The following is a 22,023-nucleotide window of genomic DNA, read 5'->3' on the forward strand; positions in this document are numbered from 1 at the left end:
TTGGATTATCTCAATACCAAATATGGTGTAATTATTTAGCCTAATATGCTCTATGTTTGTTGTAGGTTTATGGTCTGTCCAGCTGTAGCAGTAATTATGCTGATTTAAATGTGCTTTGTTAAGTAGTTATTCACATTTAATGCTCAAACCTCAAGTTAGTCTGTGTAGCTAACATTTGCAGTTACCTACACACATCAACTGGTAAAATTAGCCACACAAACCAACTGATATTGTTAGCTACACAGACAAACACTTAATGTATGCTATGGTGAGCGACTGCTGACATTAGCTACACAATCAAAACAGCTAAAATAAACTACACTCACCCACCTCTAACATTAGACCAACCACCAGCAATGGCTACAGAGACCAACAGCTAACATTAGCTACTGCTAACGTCTGCTTCATAGGTAGCTAACATTAGTAGTTACTGTATGTAGCTCATGTTAGCGGTTGATCTGTGTAGCTAACATTAGTAGTTACTGTATGTAGCTCATGTTAGCGGTTGATCTGTGTAGCTAACATTAGTAGTTACTGTATGTAGCTCATGTTAGCGGTTGATCTGTGTAGCTAACATTAGTAATTAGTGTATGTAGCTAATGTTAGCATTTGGTCTGTGTAGCTGATTTTAACGTTTGGTGTGTTTAGCTAACAGTAGCAGTTGGTCTCTGTAGCTAATATTAGCAGTTGCTCTGACCTGTAAATGTTTATTCAAATTAAATGTTCAGTTTTTGGATGTTGACGTTACTTTCGCAGCTGGAGGCACTGCACTGAACTGTGATGTTGTTCCTCTTTTCTTGTTTTAAGACAGAATTATATTGACATTTCCACCCAGTGAAACATTTTTTCACTTGAGGCCATGATAATCAATTGTAAAATGTAAAATTAGCTTGTCTCACTGAGACAGAGGGCTGTTTTCTTTTTTTGTATCATAATCCTGCTAATAATCCCCATTTTGGCGAAATGTATCTGTAGTCTGATTACACTTTTTCTGCAAATGTTTTATTGTATCCTAATTACTTAATCCCATTCCATGTCATCTGTTACCAAGCCTGGTAATGCACATGTACACTGCGTCTTCATGGATGTGTTGTCAGCAGTGTGTAAAGTAGTTTTTTTGCAGTCAAAACTGTGCATGACGCACCGCTGCATTGATCCATCCCTCACTTTTTCTCCACCAGAAAATGTATCATACTGTTCTGCTGCGGTTTCTCACTGCTCACTCCAACCACCTACACACACTGTACGCAACACACTGCAACACCGAGAGCCCATTTCCCCAGGGCGTGTCGAAAGTCATTCTGGGAAATGTAGGAACTCAAAAGTAGTTGTCGAGCCAGACTGAGGGTGGATACACCAACATAGTAAATTATGCATTGAACATCACATATTGATGTCTGACAGTGAGAGAGTATCTGAATGCGGATTTTTTATTTATTTTTTATTTTTTTGCCTCCTTGGGAATGAGTTCCCCGAGGTAATCATGGGGCTTATTCCTGAGGTGCTACTTAAAGGGAGGAGCCTCTAGCACAGCGTTTGAGAGCATTCTTTTATGCCATTGCTCCCTCTTGACATGTCTTGATATCTTAAGAATTCCACCTGAATCCAGAGATCGCTATACCGACTGTTTGTAAAGTAAAAAAAAAAAAAAAAGACACCATGTTTCTTTTTTGAAGGAAGGTTGTCAGATTGTGGCGTCCTTGGCATCCTTCATTCAGCACAATCCTATGTGTCATGCGTGCCGTTTCTCTACTTTTCTTTGGTAACTGATTTTTTATGATTACAAGTGGAGCCCTTAAGTCAGGCGGCTTAACCACTAATTTCCTGCCCTATTTTTCCTGAAAGGTGCGTTCATGTGCTCCTCATAAAATGCATGTTGACGGAGAATAATCAAGCTTCTTATGTCATCTAACAACTAGTTACAACATCTAATAGGGATGCACAATATGGATTTTTTTTCAGCTGACAGAGGCAGGCATAAAGGCTTGTTCATGCTAAATTAGTTACATACACATACGGATGGAACCTTCTGTCTACATCTGCTTTAATTTTGTCCGTATTTGCTTACGGATTTGGATGAAACAAACCCTTCCTCATCTGCCACGTCTTCCTGACCATTTAATGTTTGTTTGTCACTTTTTAATACTGTTTCCTGGTGCATATGTCCTGACATAGTTGAAGCTGTAACCTTAAAGTCTTGTGTGCACATTTAGAAAACAACAAGAAGTGCACTTTCTTTATTTTGCATGAAAATCTTCTCCCATTACCGTGTCCTGAAAGCTTCCTGTTGGCAGCAGATAGTTAGTATTTATGACATGTTACACATATTTGCCAACTTTTTTAAAAAATATGTTTTTTTTGAGGCTTTTACACCTTTATTTTTATAACAGCTGAAGATGTAACAGGAAAGGGGGAGAGGAAGGTGGGGAGTCAAACCCATGGCCGCTGCAGAGGACTCAAAAATAGGAAGGATTTTGAAACCAAAAAACTGCCATTTCAAAGACTTTGCTTCTCCATTTTGCCGATTTCAAAAGAATGAAAATTACAAAATAATAAGTACATTGCAACAATATTTTTTATGTTTAATACTTTAAATTCTATTAAAGATTACAGAATACGTCGCCCCTCTGGTATGAACTTGCACAAATATCTGGCTTGAACTAATATTCTTCAGTTTTCTTTCATGCATTTATTTTTAGCGTGCCCCTCAAAGCAAACTGATGTGGGAGATTTTCTAAAACGCTTATCCCTCTCCTTCAAAACTTTAAATTTTATGAAATGGGAATTCTTCTTTCCAGGAAGTCTGGTTTGGTGTAGCTGTATTGTTTTACGGGTGGAAACAGTAGAGTCGTAGAGGTTATACGCACTGCGCAGTGCCAGGCACAGGTTGTTATAATGAAAACTGAAATTTAACTGAATGATAATTTATCATAAATTAGGAGAAATACAGGAGAATTGGTCAACAGGAGCGTTTGCAGGCATGATTTTACATTAAACATTTCATGTGTTCAAATTCTGTTTTTGCGTAGACCGCATTTCTCCTATGAGTGAAATATAAGCGTCACACTAATCAGTATCATCTCTGTTTCAACCCCAACTGAACAAATTACCAAAATAATTAAGCAAATTTGTGTTTTGGAAAGATGGAGGAAAGAGAACGATGAAATCCCGGGTTATGCTCACTGTGTGGAGGCAGGATGATTCGGACGGCCATGGAAGTTCTTGAAGTGAGCTGATTTTTTTCCTTGCGGCTGTGAAGACGCCGGGTTGTTGGGAAGAGTCACACTGTAGACAGTCCCCCTGGTGGCAGAAGAGTGCTCACAAGAACTCCATCATCCTGTTGCTCGAGGGCAGTCATACCAACCAGACACATCAGCTGCCGACCTGTGTCCAGGGCCGTGACACCGCCCACAGCTGCTGGAACATCGTGGTGAAACAGCTCATTTGTTATGCCAAGGCGGATACGAAAAAAAAAACAACTCGTGGGAGCCTGAACCTTTAAGAGACTCCTGCCATGATGCCTTCACACACTCCTGGATTTCTGTAGGCGCTGGGGTGATTAAAACTGGCTTGGAGGAGCCCTGTAGAAAGAGTGAGGAGAGCCACAAGGGTGAAGCTTCTTGCTGATGGTCTTAGACATGAAAACACTGGGGAAGTCTCCCCAACTGGACTCTCCTGAGTTGGTCATGTCTCAGAATGGGAAAGACAGGAAGGAATTTTCTTCAGTCCTGCCAAGAGGAGTTGTCTGCATCTGCAGGACGGATCAGGGAGGGGACAGAGGGTGCATAACTGCTGCCACACTATGGTACAGTGTGCCTGGCTGTGATTATACCGGAGCTTCATTCGCAGTCAATGTGGGAAGCAATTATAGCACTGCTGTCTTCTTGTCGTCTTATGTGGTCCATACATTCTGTCTGCTTGTTGATCCCATACAGTGACAGCTTGCTCGGCAGTGAAGTGACACTGATGAGCAAACCTGGACAGCAGTAAAGAAAAGTAGAAGAGGAGCAGCGTCATTGCTGCGCTTACACAATCTGCAGTAGGGTTGGATAGACTCGGTCTGAGAACATGCAGCCAATTCCATGTAAAAGCTCGCAGTGGCTTTTTGAATGAAGCCTGGCTGATGCAGAACTAAAATACGTCAGCTTATTCAACAAAAAAAATAATCACATGATCACACCAGATGAATCCAAAGCATCAATATACGGTATATGAAATTTACTGTACTATATATAGACCTGCAGGGATGACATATTCTTGTAGAGCAATCTGAAAGTTAGCATCTCTACAAAAAGTCAATGGGATTTTTCCTTTTTGGATCACTGCACAAAATAAACTCTGTGGCGAACAAAAGTTTTGTTCAGTTAAATAGTCCTCACAAAAACACCTTTTGTGATTTTTGAAGCATAATTTCCAGAAGTAAAGAAGCTAACAGGCTATAAACAAACTACAACAAGGTTGCATCACTTTACTGTCCGCAACAACATTTGCAGTCTCATTAAGCGCTTTTTTTAAGACATGTAAAGGCATCATAATTCACATGTGGGCTAATTATTAATGGATGCGATCAGAGTTTGTCAAACAGTTGATTGATGCGTGGAGGACAAAGGATGTGATGTCTCTTGTAGGCTGCAACCTGGGCAGGTTATACCTTCACCCTGAAGATAAAAAGTACATATTCAGACCAGAGAGGGTGCAGTAGGTCTGTTATGATCCAAACTTGAAAATCTCTTATGCTTGTGTTAGCTACAGACCCCGTTTCTGGAAAATAACAAAAAAACTCATCCAAAAACCCCACTGTCTTCCAGATGAGGTGTTGATATGCTAACTCATTTATGGATTTTAGTAGTCATTCCAGCAGCACTCTTCTATAAGTCCGAAGTGTAATAATATTAGTATGTCTTCATTTGTGTATAATGGCTGGAAAATAAGAATTGGTGTGTTTTAGTTACTTCAGAATGATCTGTTAGTATCTGCAGATGCCACCATGTTGCACTGCCATGTTTCTAGAATAGTTTTTCTGTGAATTTTGCAGCCACTGAGGTTCTCCTATGGAGCTTTTTTCTTAGCACTGAGTCAGACCATGCCTGATTTGCATTTCCATCGTCTCTTATAACGCGCCGAGCTGTCCCAAGTCACACTCGAGGTGAGCCATCTCCGGAGTAGGACCAAATGTCGCCCGACCACCCCCCTCAAACAAGCATGTTGCCAGACTCAGCTCATGTTTGTATAGGAAAGCACAGAGGAAGATGATCTTAAAAGCGTCTGTGTGTTCATCTCTCAGTATTTTTGTAGCTTCTAACAGAATCTCTGTGGTTTGAAGTATAGTGTCTCTCCTGCATCGCTCTTTGCTTTATTTCACTGTTTCATGTTCACTTTCAGCTGGACAGGAGTTGTGTTAAGTTACTGCTCATGAGGAAAATCCAGTATTTCCTGATTTTGCTGCTTCATAATAAAAGCTTTTAAATAACAGCATAATGGGGAACTTTCATTGTGAAGAATTTATAGGAAATGGAGTGTTTATTTGCAGTTTTATAGCTGTTCGACTTGAGCTAAGTTTGTCTTCAGTTGAAGGACACACCTTAAAGCGAGTAGGCCTGTTGTAATAGAAATGGCAGCACATGTGCATGGAAAAGGGGAAAGTGAGATGAGGTGTTTACAATCTGCAAGCTCACAGCTAGATGAAAATGTGCTGCTTCAGGAATGTGGTATTTCTCCCTCAGAGAATTCATGTTAGATTGCTTTCATCTGTGGTTTTTGATCATCATATCTTAAACACTAACAGCCACATTGGCGTAAATTGTAATATGTAACCCCCCCCCCCCCCCCCCCCCCCATCGAGGAGGAAACCTAATCATTTTGGTGATCCATGGGCCCTCCACTTCAGCGCACACAGGCCAAAATTTTAATGGTCAACACATCTCAAAAACAAATCAAATTTTACTTGGAAGAATCTTACTTATTTTGCTGACCTCACGACCTGCACTCAAGCACCATCATTACAGAAAACTTGCAGATTTTAGCGTGTTTAGAGTGCATCTCATGGCCTGTTAACTAACTCTGCCACAAAACTGGATGTTCTTAATAATTAATTCTCCCCAGAATTCACTCGACAGTCGAATTACCAATTTGCAACCTCACATCTTGATGCGCTCAGATATGTTATCATTAATTTATGAAGAGAAGTGTTATGTGGTGTAGTGTTGTTTTGAGTTTCTCCCTGAGCTCTCCTGTCACCAGGTACTGCCCTCCCACTCCTGCAGCTGTTCGCAATCAACACTCAGGTCTGGAGCTTAAAAGCAGCTGCAAATGAGGGTTAGAGGACCAGTTGTAGTTTAGTCTGCGTTAACTGCAGAGTAAACTTTGTGTTAGTAGCATGATGGTAGTGTGTGTCTTTTTTTTGTGTGTTAGTGCATTTAAGCACTCCTTGGATGGTCCCATTTCTTGAGGTGGGAAGTCATAATTCCAACTTTGGTGTGTCCATGAGCTTTTAAGTAACATGGATGTTGCTAAGGGTAGGGTAGGATGTACCTGACTTGTTATTAATGCTAATAAGTAAGTTATCTACTTAATCCAGGTCACTCGACATGGACAGCAACTAATGGTTACAACCTAACACCATTTTACAAAATACATGTGAGCAAAAAATGGATGTAAAATACGTGAATTAATTTTAAAAAAGTTATCAACCATCCTTTTACTTTCATCTGCCATGTTTCTGTGTATATGACAGCAACAGACAACAACTCTGCAACCCATGTAGCAAAATTTTCTCTGACTTTCTGAACTCTTCCAATTTGAGGGGGCGTTCATGTGAATTTTCCCAGTCGGGAACTAATCGTTTCTTATTATTCCAACGCCTCTTGAATGCAGGATGTGTTGTGCTAGCCTCCCTGGCCGAGACAGCCCACAGAGTGAGTGTCCTCCTTGGCGTGTTTATTGTGTTTGCCCGTTTCACGTCAGTTACAGTTAAAATTCATGCTGACTGTTTGCCAAATGAGTAACTGTCTGTTTATGAGTGGTAAGAAACTATTAATAATCTTTTAGAGGGAGTAGACGTGTGTAATGGATAATTGAGCAATATGTTGAGGAGTGAGACAGACAGTTGCTCAACTCCGACTCCAGTGTGTATTTTCAGAGCAGCGGGCTTTTTTTTTCAGGGTAACATGCTTAGCTTTACACTGACAGATAACTGACAGTTATAAACAGCTGATCAACTTGCAAGACTTGCTTGTTATTGTCAAAATACAGTGTTGTGCTCGTCTTGCGCTCCTGCAGTGTTCCTGCAGCCTGCCTGAGCTTCAGTCTGAGGAAGAGGAGGCGGGGGAAAAAACAACCCACTGAAACCACAGATCGTATATTAAATAGGATTTCAACCTTTTTGATGCACAGTCTGCAGCTCCAACTCGCTGTTCTGACAGCAGTATACACTTGCTACATGTTGCCCCTTTAACAGTATTCATTAAAATACAATGTTGTGTGTCATGCAGGTGCTTTATTTAAACTTTGACTTATTTACCTTTTCATGAGGAGTAATTAAAGCCATGCGATATATCAGTATTTACCCTTTTCCCATAAATCCATAGTTAAATACAATAAAGGTCCTGAGCTGGATGAGATTATTTGCATGTGAAATATTAATACAGGAATTTCGGATACACAATGAACGTGTGGTGTACACATTCCTCTCAGTGGAGTGCAGGGGGAAAAAAAATCTGCCTTTGACTGCCAGTGTTGCAAGTCTGAGGTGTAATTTTCTCCTTTACATTTCAAGTTCAGCTGTGTGGGAGGCTTGTTATTCATGCAGATGTCACAAGAAAAGGCTCTCTCTCTCTCTCTCTCTCTCTCTCTCTCTCTCTCTCTCTCTCTCTCTCTCTCTCTCTCTCTCTCTCTCTCTTCTCCCTGCTTCCCCTCTCTCCTCTTCCTCTCCCTCTCTCTCTCTGCATGTCTTTGCTGCCCTAATTCCTCGGCGAGTGCTGCAGTGGGCTTGTTCTGTTGGCAGTCCGTGCCTTATTGTTTGCTACTTCTTTAACACCTACATAATGTATTTCATTAGAATCTGCTGTCAGTGCCTGTCCGTTCCACTTCATCCCATCACTCTGCTTTTTTTCCTTTTTTTTTTTTAAGGAGGTGGGGGTGGTGGTGGGGGCTCTTAACACCAAATAAACAACTAGCCTGTATACTGTTGTCATGCATCTTCCTCTGTCTCTTGTCTGTGTGTTTCTTCCTCTGCCGGGAATTCAATTATCCTGGCTGTTGTTTTATGATGTTGTCGTGACATCCGATGACGGATTCATTATCTCATCTCCCGGCATGACAGCAACAGGACCGTTGTTTCCTACACGTCTGCAGCTGCATTCAGCTTTACATCTGGACTGTGTAGCTCTTTCTCCATCGCTGATGCCAGTCTGAAGTTTTTGCTCGAGCCCTCGTTGGCTTTTCCTCTTAATTAAAAGATGTCAGAGAAAATGAACAATCTCCCAGAGCTGTTACATTTAAAGTGGAGGGGGACACTTTACAATAACTATTAGAGATGTGACAAAAACTAACTTTAAGTAATAAGTTTATATATACTTTATAAACTATTCATTAATCAGTTGTAAAGTTTTATTAAAAATAATCAGTTGCAGCTTTATAATGGCCATCTAGATAATATTTATAGATGCACTACACAGAATTTATTAACCATGAAAAATAATATTTTTAAAAACCAGTTAAAGATTTACAATAATCCTCCACATAATGTTTACAGATGACAGCAGCATTTGCTTACCATTAAACTGTTATCAAACCCTTATTTTGAAAGGGGTCAGTGCTGTGGTCATTGGTAATGATGATGAACTACTACTACTTCTTCTTCTTCTTCTTCTTCCTCTTCTTCTTCTTCTTCTTCTTCTTCTTCTTCTTCTTCTTCTTCTTCTTCTACTTTTGCTGCTACTGTCGTTTGCAACCTGTATGCAGCATGCATGACACATTGTAAAACATCAAGTTTTGGACATTGCCAGTGAAATATTAGCCTACAGTTCATCACATGGCAATTCAGAAAGGGTAGAGATCAACAGTAGAAGCGCCCCAAATAAAAGACTTCTGATCGTTCCATCGTTAGAGATTTGGTCAGCAGCTTGATCAGTTTCTCATGTGCCCCCCACCCCACCCCACCCATGAAAAATAACTGCCCGCCTCTGCCCTGTAGTGTCAGTTTTGCACGTGCAGGTCTCCGTGGTCAAGTGAGCGATAATAGATATGCAACGTCCAGGTAGACTTTCAAAATAAAGGTGCAAGAACAACTTGAGTGGGTTTAGAAAAGGAAGGACATTTTTTTTCACCATTACACAACACAAGGTTGTACAACCAAACAAGAGTTGTAGTTCCTCCATAATACACACAAAATACAACACAGATATTAATTAAATCCAGAATGGAGTAGGGTGGTGGCCTGGTAGCTCAGCTGGTAAAACTGTGAGTCCTACAGCCCTCTGCTGCTCTCTCTCATTTCTCTCTGTCATATCCTCACCTGTATGTATGGAGACAACAAAGCCATGTAATAAAATCAGTGCTTGTCTCTTGTCAGCTTTAATACATTATATAATTTATGAACTAATTACTTTATATTATACAGATCAATTATAAAAAAGCACAAATTATAGCATTACTAATAAAAAGTAACTAATTATCATTTCATTGTTTGATGGTTATTATAAAGTGTTACCAGGTGCAGAAGTTGTGGTGGTTGTGAGCAGTCAGAATAATCCAGAAAGTCAGTTCATGTTTTAATAAACATGAATTAATCAACAGCGTCATAAAGACAGATCTTTTTCTGCTTATTTGTGTCAGACTTAAGAGGATTTCTGTGCATTTTCTCCTCATTTCCAGCACTGACTGGAAGTTCACTCTCTGTTATGGTGAAATAATTTATAAATATATCCTGGTAGTGAATTAGTTTTGCATATATTTGTTGAAAAAGTCACACTCAGATGAAAGCTGTGGGGTTTATTTGCACAGTGTTTTCACTTGTGTTGCGTGTTTTGTCATGGTTCAAGGTTCCTGGTGACAGGAAGGTTGACACAGTGTATTTCAGCGGGCGGAAATGTTGCTATGTGGCTGTTTTTAATATGGAGAGAACTAACCTCTGCTGGGGTTATAAAAAGGTCGCAGACTGTGGCTGCCTCTGGTCCCTTTGATCTCTGTCTTTTTTTGTCTTGTTAAAAATTGCACAAAACCCGAGAAGAGCCCCATATAGCCCTGCGCGATAGAGTATGCAAATTCACAGATGCTGTGTGCCTTTCCCTTCATTATGAACATGCTTTAATAACTCTCTCCGTGTTGCAGGGAATGAGTTTGGCCATCCTGAGTGGCTGGATTTCCCCAGAGAGGGGAACAATCAGAGTTACCACTATGCCCGGCGGCAGTTTAACCTGGTGGATATGGATCACCTCCGCTACTGTCAGCTCTACGCCTTTGACCGGGACATGAACCGTACTGAAGACAAGTACGGCTGGCTGGCTGCCCCACCTGTAAGGACACCACACACTCACTGCACAGCTGGTTCTTATATGCAGACCAAAATCACATGAAATTATAACGGCACTTTTCTTTAGTCACATGCAGAAGACTTGACAACTTCTAGTGTCTCAACCAATTATTTCTAAAAGATTAAGTTACAGCATGGGCTGAGTGAATACTCAATAATGTACAAAGAAACTGAAAAAGGAGAAAGGGACATTACATCTCTTAGAACATTTTATGCTCCAGGCTTCTATTGAAGCTTATGGGAGATGCCATGTCAATCATTCTATTTGAAGCAACAGGAAATAAATATGTCGGTATGTTATTTTCTGACTTGTGGTCTTTCATTTAAGATGCAATTCTCCATCAAAGGTCATAAAATGTAGATATGTTGGGTTTTAGTGTGCTTCTCCCATAGGCTTCAATAGAACTGGCACCAAAGTCTGGTACAGAAGCAGAGCATGTAATATTCTTCAGTGATGAAATGTCCTTTCTTTCATTTTTAGTTTCCTTGATAATGGACAGGTAATAAGTAGTTCCAGTGAAAGTCTGTTCACTGTTCTGAAGTAATGCATTCGAATGAATAACCATAGCAACAGAGACACAGCCAAAGACTGTTTATTATTTATTGCACATGTTAACAAGCTAAAATCTAATTACAACAATGAGTAACTTTATAATTCTTTAAACCTGTTTGGTTGATGTGACAATTCTGATGACTGGGATGCAGCTGAAAAAAGATAAATTGAAAAGAAAAGGGACAAACGGCACAAGGCTGTGTCTCAAAGGAAAACCTCAATTTTGGAAAAGTGTGCTATGGTCTGATGAGTCCACATTTCAGATCGTTTTTGAAAATTATGGACGTTGTGTTCCCCAGAGAAAAGAGGAAAAGGACCATTCAGATTGTTCCCAGCACTGACTTCAAAAGACAGAATCTGTCATGGTATGAGGGTGTGTCAGTGCCCATGGCATCATGGGTAACTCTCACATCTGTGAAGGCCCCATTAATGCTAAAAGGTGCGTACAGGTGTTGGAGCAACATATGCTGCCATCCAGATGTCTTTTTCAGAGACGTCCCTGCTTATTTCAGCAGGACAATGACAAGACACATTCTGCATGTGTCCCAGCAGCGTGGCTTCATAGTAAAAGAGTTCAGCTACCAGACTGACCTGTCTGCAGTCCAGACCTGTCTCTCATTGAAAATGTGTGGTGCATCATATGAAGCACAAAATACAGCAACAGAGACCTCAGACTGTTTCAAACAATTACTGTCCTCAGTCCCAAAAGCTTAAAAAAATAGTTCAATGTTCAATAGTTTGAACATTAAACATCTTGTCTTCGTGCTGTATTCAGTTGAATATAGGTTCAAAGGTTTGTGCAAATCATTGCAGCTGTTTTAATTGTGTGTTGTTTTAGAGAGCATCCCAACTTTTTTGGAAACTTGGGTCTGTAATTCAGACACAAAGACAACACATCTGCTTGTAAATCCAGTGTACATGAGGGAGAGTTTCGCAAATCTAGGGTTCTCTTCTAGACACGACCACGGCACAAGGAGTTAAAACCAGAACAATAACATGTCTAATCTTCTGAATCACCACAGGATGGTGACTTTAACACAGGAGCTGCAGAAAGTAAACTGCCCCTCTGAACTTAACAAAACCCTTTATCACATTATGGATCGTTTCACATCCCGTTTTCAACTCGGCGTGCAGCTTCAGGCTGCTGTCAACATTACACACGACTGACCATTTGTTCATGAAAATCTTGACCTGGCTGGATAGCTAATAAGGCTTGTTGTGAAGCCTACTGTCAAATTATATTTAGTGTTCGTCAACCCTACACAGTGTTACTGACTTTTAATCTTACTAGCATAACGTTAGCTTTTTGGCTAATGGCTGAGCCGAAGGGTTCTGAGGATTTGGATTTGGATTTCAAGGTATCCAAGGCTGCCTTACAGAGTACGAAACAAAAATAAATAATTAAACACACCTTTATAGTTTTCCTGTTTCCACTTCAAGTTGTAATGTAGTTCTCATGCAGGTGGAGATAAATACACCATAAAGGGAGCTGAGTTTGGAAACATCCTGTTTTCTCTAGCTGCTGTCAAGGTGAACAGTAATAGATTTCACTCTCATTCTGCAGCTTTTCTCTTTGCCTGCATTTGAAGCCTATGGGAAGAGAGAGAGAAAAAAAGATGTTTTTCTGTCGAGGGGCTGGTAGCAGAGTAATGGGATAATGCAAATGGAGAGTGTGGCTAAATTGACAGGGATTAGACGAGAGTCTGTGTAATTGATTCAAAAATACCCTCCCTCACATCCCCCAGAACCAGTCGTCAGATTAGAGCTACTTCACCTTGCTGGATTACACTCTGACCTGCATATTCAGACAGACAGACAGACAGACAGACAGACAGACACAACAGAGAGTAAAATGTACTGTATCAGAGAGCATAATTAGAGACATGTCTGGCTCACAAGGATAATTTCTGTATGGTGCATTGCTCTATCAATCAGAAGTGTGTTCTGACTTGCTGGATCCTCTTACACCCCTGACAACTGGATGAAACAGAGCGTTGGAGGTAAAGACAAAGAAAAAGCAGAGCCTGGCTGCTTCCCGAGCTCCCTGTTGTTGGAACAGGAGGGAATGGTGATCCCAGAGGACACCACTGGCAGGAAAGACGCATACATTTGGCACCAGTACTGACCTGCAACACATTGGGTGCTGTTTCTCTTGGCTGCTAATATGTGAAACCATATAGTGGATGAGAGTTCTGCAATGTATACTGAAGACATCACCTAACTGTGTTGATTTATAACCTCTAATCATGTGTAAAAAAGATTCTGTTAGATTTGTACCCACACGGATTAATTTTTAAATCTGATTAAATGGTTTAACTTTAAATTCTGTTGCACCAAACTTTTAAACTAGCTTAAAATTGTGATCCAGTATTAACTTTAAACTTACACTTGAGGAGGTTTAATTTTAAAAAATAGCTGCCTTTTTTTTTTCTCGATGAATCAACTTTCTTGAAGAAAGTTAAGGGACAGACTGAACCCAGTTTTATGATGCAACTAAGCCAACTAACACTTTAGCTAGCAAGCAAACAGTGTGACAATTTGGTAACTTTTTAGCTAGTAAGCAAACAATTTTTTACTTAATAGCTAGCTATAAAACAAAGCTACATTTTGTTTGCTTTTTAGCTAGCCTGCAAACATAACTATCGACTACCTACTAGCTACTTAGCAAATTATGTAACAAATAATAAACTTAAGCTAGCTAGTAAATGATATAACATTTTTTTACTGTTAGCAAACTCTATTGTTAGCTGCTGTTAGTTAACACTATGAGTTGCTACTGTTAGTAAACAGTAGTGCACCTCTGTTAGCTACTGTTAGCGAAAACTACCATTGGCCCCTGTTAGCAAATGCTACTGCACTACTTGCTACTGTTAGTGAACACTACAGCACCACTTTTAACCACTGTTAGCGAACACTACTGTTAGTTAACACTACTATTTGCTAGCAAGACATTAGCTACTGTTGGCAAACAATACCATTAGCTACCATTAGCTAGTTAGTACTACTACTGGTGGAAAGTAAAATTTAGGACATCGTTAAGTTAGGAGTGTTAATTTAAGTTTGGTTTTATGTAACACACATTTCCCATCATAAGTTAGGAACAGAACATTAATTTACGAAATGTTCATCTGTAATAGCTTCATTCCAAAGACAGTCTGTCGAAATTCTGCTGCTACCATGTACGTCTGCAAACCAACCAATCAGAATGAAAAGAAACAGAATATGCAGGCGACATTGTAACTTCCCATAGACGCTTAATGTACACAGAGATACCACATTTCCGTGGATATACGCCACATAATTGGATAAAGCAGGGACAGTGGTTTCCACACAGGAATCACATTAAAACCAAGTGCAGAGCAGCTGTGTCTGAAGTGGGCACCATTTTTTAATCAAATAAATAAAACACATTTTTAGTGCTATGAGCAAAACTTGTTTTTTCCTGCATTTTTGCCATGATTCACACAAAGGGATGATATGAGTTAATGATATTTTTCTGCTTGTATAGTTTTTTTTTATTCTTTTGTGATTGCAGCACTACCTGAGAGATTCATCACACATGTGACATGTCTCGACACTGATTTTGTACAGTCCAGCACAGATTGGATTTTATCTTATAGACCCATCTGGCACGGCATGATATAAGATTGCTTTTATCAGATGGTGTCGAGAGGCTTTTATAGTTTAAAGTCTAAATGGGTTCAAGTTCAAATTAAGGTCCACTCCAAGATCATTTAAAACAGCAGTTAGACAACGTACTGGACACAGACATCATCCTTTAAATGTAGAAATATTTTTTAAGTTCTTAGATTAAAAGTGGTAAGATGGAAGAGTTTGAGTCAAAGCAGACACATGAATCAAAAGAGACTTTATGTAAAACTTAACCTAAGATATTAGGTAAGTGGTCTGAAGAGCAGACTGAAGTCATGGATAATAAATCAGTTCCAGGGCTTTCTGTAGCTGACTCTGTGCTCCGGTCTGCTCTGAAGCAGCTGAGACAAAAAAAAAAAAAATCTTCTCCAGGGATTGATACAGTATCACAAAAAGACTTTGTAAAACATCACTCACAGATAATGCCAATAACTGCTCTGAGATTCAGCTGTAATAACCAGATGAGTCTGAATCCTCCGGACAGCTTATCAATGACATTGCCAAGGTAATCGTGCTTAGTGGGAATATTCTATAGCCGGGTTCAATATTTCACTGTGTTGGGAGAATCCAAGAGCATTTTGTAGTTAAAATGAGAAGCAGGAGAGGATCTGTCGGCTGCTCCCCCTGTTGTCCCAGGTGTAAGTGAACTGAGCGTAAATGGAAACATGCAGGGACTTTGGTCAAAAGTGTGGTTTGTGCCCGCCTCTTTGAAGATGTGCAGCTGTGAGCTTCAAAAGACCAAAGTCTGGACATGAACTGAAGCTCCTGTTAGTGCAAAGATAGAATCATTCAAGGTTCCCGTCTGTGATGAAATGTAAGTAAACCAGTACACACCATTCAGTCTGTCTTCTACTTACTCCACCATTAATTAACTGGGATGCAAACCAGTAGAGTCACCCAAAAGATACTTATAGTCTGGGTTGCACCAACAAAGATTAATCTAATTTAAGTTCTAATCAGAGTTTAGCAAAACTAGGTTTCAAATTAGTAAATCCAGACTTAAAGTTAATAACAGCTTTTTTTTTAAAAACTAATCTCAGTTTAGAAAATACAAGTTTAGTTACGTAAACTCAAGTTAAAAAGAGTTAATTCAGTATGAAGATGCTTGTTTATCCAAACTGAAAAAGCCAGTCAGGGAAACTATTAACTTTTGGCTGCTTTGTATTCCTTAACAAAATGTTGCAGTGTTTGCTAGCCAGCTTAAGTGTTAACAAAATGTCACATTGTTGAATATCCCAAAACAAAAAACAAAAAAAAAAAAAACAACTTATTGCTAGCTAGCTAAATAGGTAAAAAAAAAATATATTGTTTGCTAGCCAGATAAAAAGTAGGAAAAGATAGTGTATTGTTCGCTAGCTTAAAGGAAGAAAAACACAGTAATGTTGGCCAGCTTGCTAAAAAGTAGAGAAAGGACATTACATTGTTTGCTAGCTAGCTGAAAAGTTTGAAAAAATTACTGTTTGCTAACTAAAAGTAGATAAAGACATTATATTGTTTGTTAGATATCTAAAAAGCAAAAATACATATATATATAGCTAGATAGCTAAACAGCTGACAAAATGTTTGATTGTTTGCTAGCTAACTAAAAGGTTATTTAGCCTACTCATGATGGGTCAGCAGAGAAGCTCTAATTCAGGGGTGTCAAACTCATTTTGGTTCCAGGGCCACATACAGCCCAATTTGAATATTGAGTGTTCTGCATTTTTTTTTCTATTACATTACTTTTGCTTTATTTTATTTATTTATTTATTTTAATATTATTTTTTTGGCTTTTTTGCCTTTATTGAAATAGGACAGTTGAAGATATGACAGGAAAGGGGGTAGAGAGAGAGAGGAGATGACAGATGAAGATAAGACAGGTCTATTAAATGAACAACTGTAAATTGCTAAAGTAAAAATACTCAGTAAAGTAACTTTACTTTTACTGTAGATTTACTTTTACTGTTTTTACTTTTACTTTTTTTTTCAAGTACCAAGGTAAAAGTAAAGGTAGTAATGTTTGCAGAAACGACAAACAGAAGATGGAACTAACTCTTTTAACTGAAACAGTCAACAGGATGTTTTGTTAACATGTTAAAATCACCACATTTTTCTTCTGGAGCAGGACAGACGCTCCCAGACTCCCAGAGGACAGAGGACAGGGGACAGAGGACAGGGGACCGGTTTACCAACATTAGCAACAAAAGCAATAAAAATGTTAATTTTTCCAAAAATGGAAACAATAACATACAAGATTTTTAAATTGTAATTGGGTATTTTTACATCCTGGTATTAGTGCTTTTATTTAAATAAAGAATGTGAGTATTTTTTCCATCACAGCAGGTCAGTGATCAGTGTTTCAGTGACTCTCTGTGGATCAGTGAATAGTGTTTTATTTTTGGCGGCCCGCCACATTAAAAACATTGACACCGAGACATGATTTTCTTTTTGTCTAAAAGTTAACTCTTTATTTGCACAACTCTCACGATGTTTCCGTTATTTCTACTAAAATAATCGCAGGTCTAGGGTTCCCTTCTAGATACGACCCTCTCTGTCTCTCTGTCAAACTACAGACAGCAGACTGTCTGTAAACAGCACAATGTTACACTCTGCAGTTTCACACAAAGACTTTATTTGTGTGGACACCCAGGTTTGGTTTGTCACCAATTTTGGCATTTTTATGTTTTTTAATCAGTCCGAGAGGACGACGGTATCAGTGATTGATTAGTGATCAGTCTGTCCTCCTCTCCTCCCTCACCTGTTCACTCTGCTGTGAGAAGGTCTGAAAGTTTCTCACAGAGAAACACAGACTCTCCTGTTTTACATATAGGCCTCCTTATACAGTTGTTTAATTTTATAAGTGCATCTGGTTGGTGTCGATTATGGCAAGCCGTTTTAACATTTAATAGCTAGGCTGGATATGTATTGCAGATATCTGTAATTCATTTCTTCCTATTCAAAAATAACATTTCAGATATCCACAATGTAATTTTTACTAGGACAAATGACGTCACTTTCCCCATTCATGTGTATGGGGTTTATCATTACAGATATCCGTATTAAATTGCAGATATCTACATCTGAATTATGGATATCCCTAATTCCATTTAAAGATATCTCCAAATGCCCTTAATTCAAGATATCTGCTTTGTTTTTCGAGATATATTAAAAATGAGTTTTACCTAGCCAGAATAACATTGTAGATATCTTGAGTTGGAATTACGAGTACTCAAAATTATGTTGTAGATATCTCTAGCTGGGATTATGGGTAGCCATAATTCAGATGTAGATATCTATAATCGGGTTGTGGATATCTTGGAAGGGATTTTGATTGGAGATATCTCGAATTGGAGATATCTTTTACCTGCAATCTACCTAGTCAGAATGTAATTGCAGATATCTTGTATTGGAGTTTTGACAAGGTGAAATGACATTGCAGATATCTGTAAAAGTGGGAGGCGGGAGCAAGTGGGTGGTAGGAGCGGCTTGTATGGCCATAGGGCTTCCTATTCAATCAATCAAAACCCCATGTACTTTTGACTAGTCAGAATGAAGTTATAGATATCTTCAATGAAAGTACTTACTAGTCATAATATAATTACGACTAGTCAAAATGAAATTATTGATATCTATAATGTTAATTCCGGATAGTCAAATTTAGCTATTAAATGTTAAAACGGCTTGCCATAGTCGATGTCATTAACCATCACGTTAGTTTCTGTTGTAATAAACTCCGTCATTAACAACAGTCTCCTCCACACGCAGCTTCTCTGCTGCTGTGAAAACTGAATCGCGGGTGGATTAATATGTAGAGAAAAACACAGAATGTGAGTTAGGTTTTGTCTTTTTGTCTTTATAAAACATCCTGCTGATGAAGAAAGTCAACAGATCAGATACAGACAGAGTCAGAGAATCACACTGACCTCCTCTGTGTGTCTGTACTGTACATGTGTGTCTGTACTGTACGTGTGTGTGTCTGTGCTGTACGTGTGTCTGTACTGTACATGTGTGTCTGTACTGTACGTGTGTGTCTGTACTGTACATGTGTCTGTACTGTACGTGTGTGTCTGTACTGTACATGTGTCTGTACTGTACGTGTGTGTCTGTACTGTACATGTGTCTGTACTGTACATGTGTGTCTGTACTGTACGTGTGTGTCTGTACTGTACATGTGTCTGTACTGTACGTGTGTGTCTGTACTGTACATGTGTCTGTACTGTACATGTGTGTCTGTACTGTCGTGTGTGTATGGAGGAGCTGCATTGACGCAGAGAGGAGAGATGCTGCAGCCGTGTGATAATAAATTACATCAAAATTTAAATGTCTGCACTCATCAGTACTAATTTTCACACTTTGCAAAGTCATCCTGTGGGCCGGACTGGACCCTCTGGCGGGCCGGTTTTGTACGTTTGACTCCCCTGCTCCAACCAGTTTGACTGAACCGACCGACCTCCTGTCTATTAATTTTTACCAAAGACTCTCCTGCTTAAACAGCACCTTTTTAAATTCAACAGCATGTAAAATATGGCAATAAATGTTCTGTGAGAATCAATAATAGGAAAGTTCTTCTGATTTGCATGAATCTTCAAATATGCACACAGACAAACTAATGTTACCTAAAGCAGCACTGTGAGCTTGATGAGAGTTTCTCACATGTACAGTTTCTGCGTGCCGTTCGTCCTTTGTTCTTTGTTGCTTTTGAAACTTTTGAAAGCAAATTTATCCGTCAGTCACATAAGTATACAGTAATGGTAGGTGCTGGAACAAATGATGTTTTTTTCTGAGCAGTTATCTACAACTTTTGTCAAAGTAAAGGTCAGGGCCAATTTTGCCATTATGTACCACAAAATCAGACTAACAAAGAACATGAGGGGTCGAAAACTACAGTTATTACCTAGCTGTTAGTCTAAAACTGCTGGTAAAATAGCAGGAAGTACATTACCACCACATGTAATTGACAGCTACCCTCTTTTCCGTCCCGCCTCCCAACTATGGAAATTCAACTTAAGGAGTGGTTGAGTGCTCCTCACAGCGCCGTGCTCATGGGACCGCATTTATGAACATGGAGCAGAAATGATTTTCATTGGTGGATACTGTTCTGTGCACTCACATGCACAAGCCTGATTTTGATCAATTCAAATACTCTTTTGGATGTTGATCACCATCACAATGGTAGAAGCTTTGAAGCTGATAAAAAATATTTGGTTCGGCCCTAATAAATATGAAGACAATTAAAAACTAAACACTGCAAAGAAAACACATCAGCCTGATAACAGACTGAATTGTCCGTTTCCACTGGGGGTTCAATTTTTTCCCAACTACTCACCTCAACTCAATAGTAGTGGGAGAAAAAAGCATCTTGATTTGATTTTTGGATTTTGATTTGACTTTTTTATATACATAAATAACTAGTAATTAGTCCATTAACTCAATGCTAACACATAAAGAGGCTAACAGAAGTTAGCATCGGGACTGTGATAATATTATCTTTAATGGATCCACTTTTCATCAAAAACTTAGGTGTGCTCATACTTTCAGGCATACATTTCTCATACTGCTGGCTCAACACTGGTGGTTTGTCTTTAGCGATGTTCCTGGACACTAATTTCACTGTCGATTAAACGCAAAGTTTAATTTAGACTTGTCGATGGGTCTAACCGTAAATAAATACTGAGAACACAGTTAAAATTGAGCACAATTTACTAATTGATAATGTTAAACACAAAATTCTGTGTATTAAGCAGTGGTGGAAAGAGTACAAAAAATCTGTACTCAAGTACAAGTACTGCTACATTGCTTAAATAGTACTCAGTTACAAGTAAAAGTACTGGTGTTAGAAATATACTTAAGTAAAAGTACAAAGTATTTGTCTCAAAAACTACTTAGACTATTAGTTACTTAAAACTGTTGATGTCACCAGCAGCTCTCCATATTTTGTCTTTTCCTGAACCAATAGTTGAAAATGCTAACATTTGAGTAATCATTAATCATTTTTAAGATATAAAGCATATTTTCTTTTTCTCATTTTCAATTTGTTTCTGTTTTTTTTTTGTTTTTTTTCACAGTCTACAATCACCCACTCATACTTTAAATGCTGCTGAAAAAGTGTGCCACTTTGCGCTTTGCAACAAAAACATGGCACATTAACTTTCAAAACATGACAACAACTCACTAAATGTTTCACCTTTTCAGACTGAACAGCATCACAGTGGTTTAAACCCTAAAACTAATGTCTTCTCTGTAATTTTCACACTTTGCAAAGTCATCCCGCGGGCCGGACTGGACCCTCTGGCGGGCCGGCTTTGGCCCACGGGCCATATGTTTGACAACCCTGCTCTAATTATTCTCTTTTGAGAAAAACTTGAATTATCAACTGGCGTGAAAGAACGAAGAGACACGTCGTAAACTCAAGTCAGGTCGAGTCTGTCCTTTAAATTTCTTGATCATCTTTCCTCAATCCATCTCCATCTCATTGAAGTTTTGGTGCAACAGAATTAAATTTAATCTAAGTTTAGAGTTTAAACTAAAATAAGGTTTAAAGAGGAGTTCAAATTCAGTCTCTATTCATTTTAAGCTGTTTTTTTTCAGGGGAAGCTCAGTGAATGGAAGTGAAAAATATTCCATTACATCAGTCATCAGTTTTTGTTTCATTATAAGATAAACTTCTTATGTTCTAATATTGAGGTCACTGAATGTTACTAACTTGGTCATACAGCATTTTCTGAGCAAAGCTTAGGGGAGAATACAAACATTATTTTTGACCTGCTACCCAGCAGCAGGTTACATCTTCAAATGTATTTTCGAGATCTCCTGACTCCCTGAAAACATAAAACGCTTGCCCGAGGGGGCAGAGACAACGTTTCAATCCAATTTTTTCCACAAGCTGTGCCGGCTGCACTGCAGCTGACTTAACTTACGTTCAAGTGGAGAAAAGGAGCGGAGGGGAGGGTCGCAGTTTGTGGAAATATTGGATTTGAACAGTGGTTTCACAAAAATATTTTCATTCAGAGCACTGAGGTCACAAGTGACGCTACTGTAGAGATTTACCCCGCTCTCATTGGCTGGCTGACTTTCACCCGAAACTGTTGCTTCAGGTCAGAATGATGCTGCAGGCAGTGACAGAAACAGAAACTTTACTCACTCTGAGACCTCATGTCAAACTAAAGACGCTGACAGTTGTTTGAGATCTTTTTCTTGATGCACACTTCAAAATGATCACTGGTGGGACACAACTATAGTAAGTACAAATACTAAGTTACTGTACTTGAGTAGAGTTTTCAGTTATCTGTACTTTACTTACTTTACTTTT

The 22,023-nt window shown here is 39.0% G+C and overlaps 1 protein-coding gene across 1 annotated transcript in view; it reads left to right on the plus strand.

Annotated features, from left to right (window-relative positions):
- gbe1b (glucan (1,4-alpha-), branching enzyme 1b) overlaps window positions 1-22,023 on the plus strand; it is a 167,279-nt gene that overhangs the window by 104,643 nt on the left and 40,613 nt on the right. The window contains exon 13 of the mRNA XM_084717393.1: window positions 10,330-10,514. Coding sequence (XP_084573519.1) covers window positions 10,330-10,514 — 185 coding nt within the window. The remainder of the gene's footprint in view (window positions 1-10,329; window positions 10,515-22,023) is intronic.

Source organism: Lutjanus erythropterus, chromosome 4, assembly GCF_056507025.1.
Source record: "Lutjanus erythropterus isolate fLutEry1 chromosome 4, fLutEry1.hap2, whole genome shotgun sequence".
In the NCBI taxonomy this organism is placed as follows: domain Eukaryota; kingdom Metazoa; phylum Chordata; class Actinopteri; order Lutjaniformes; family Lutjanidae; genus Lutjanus; species Lutjanus erythropterus.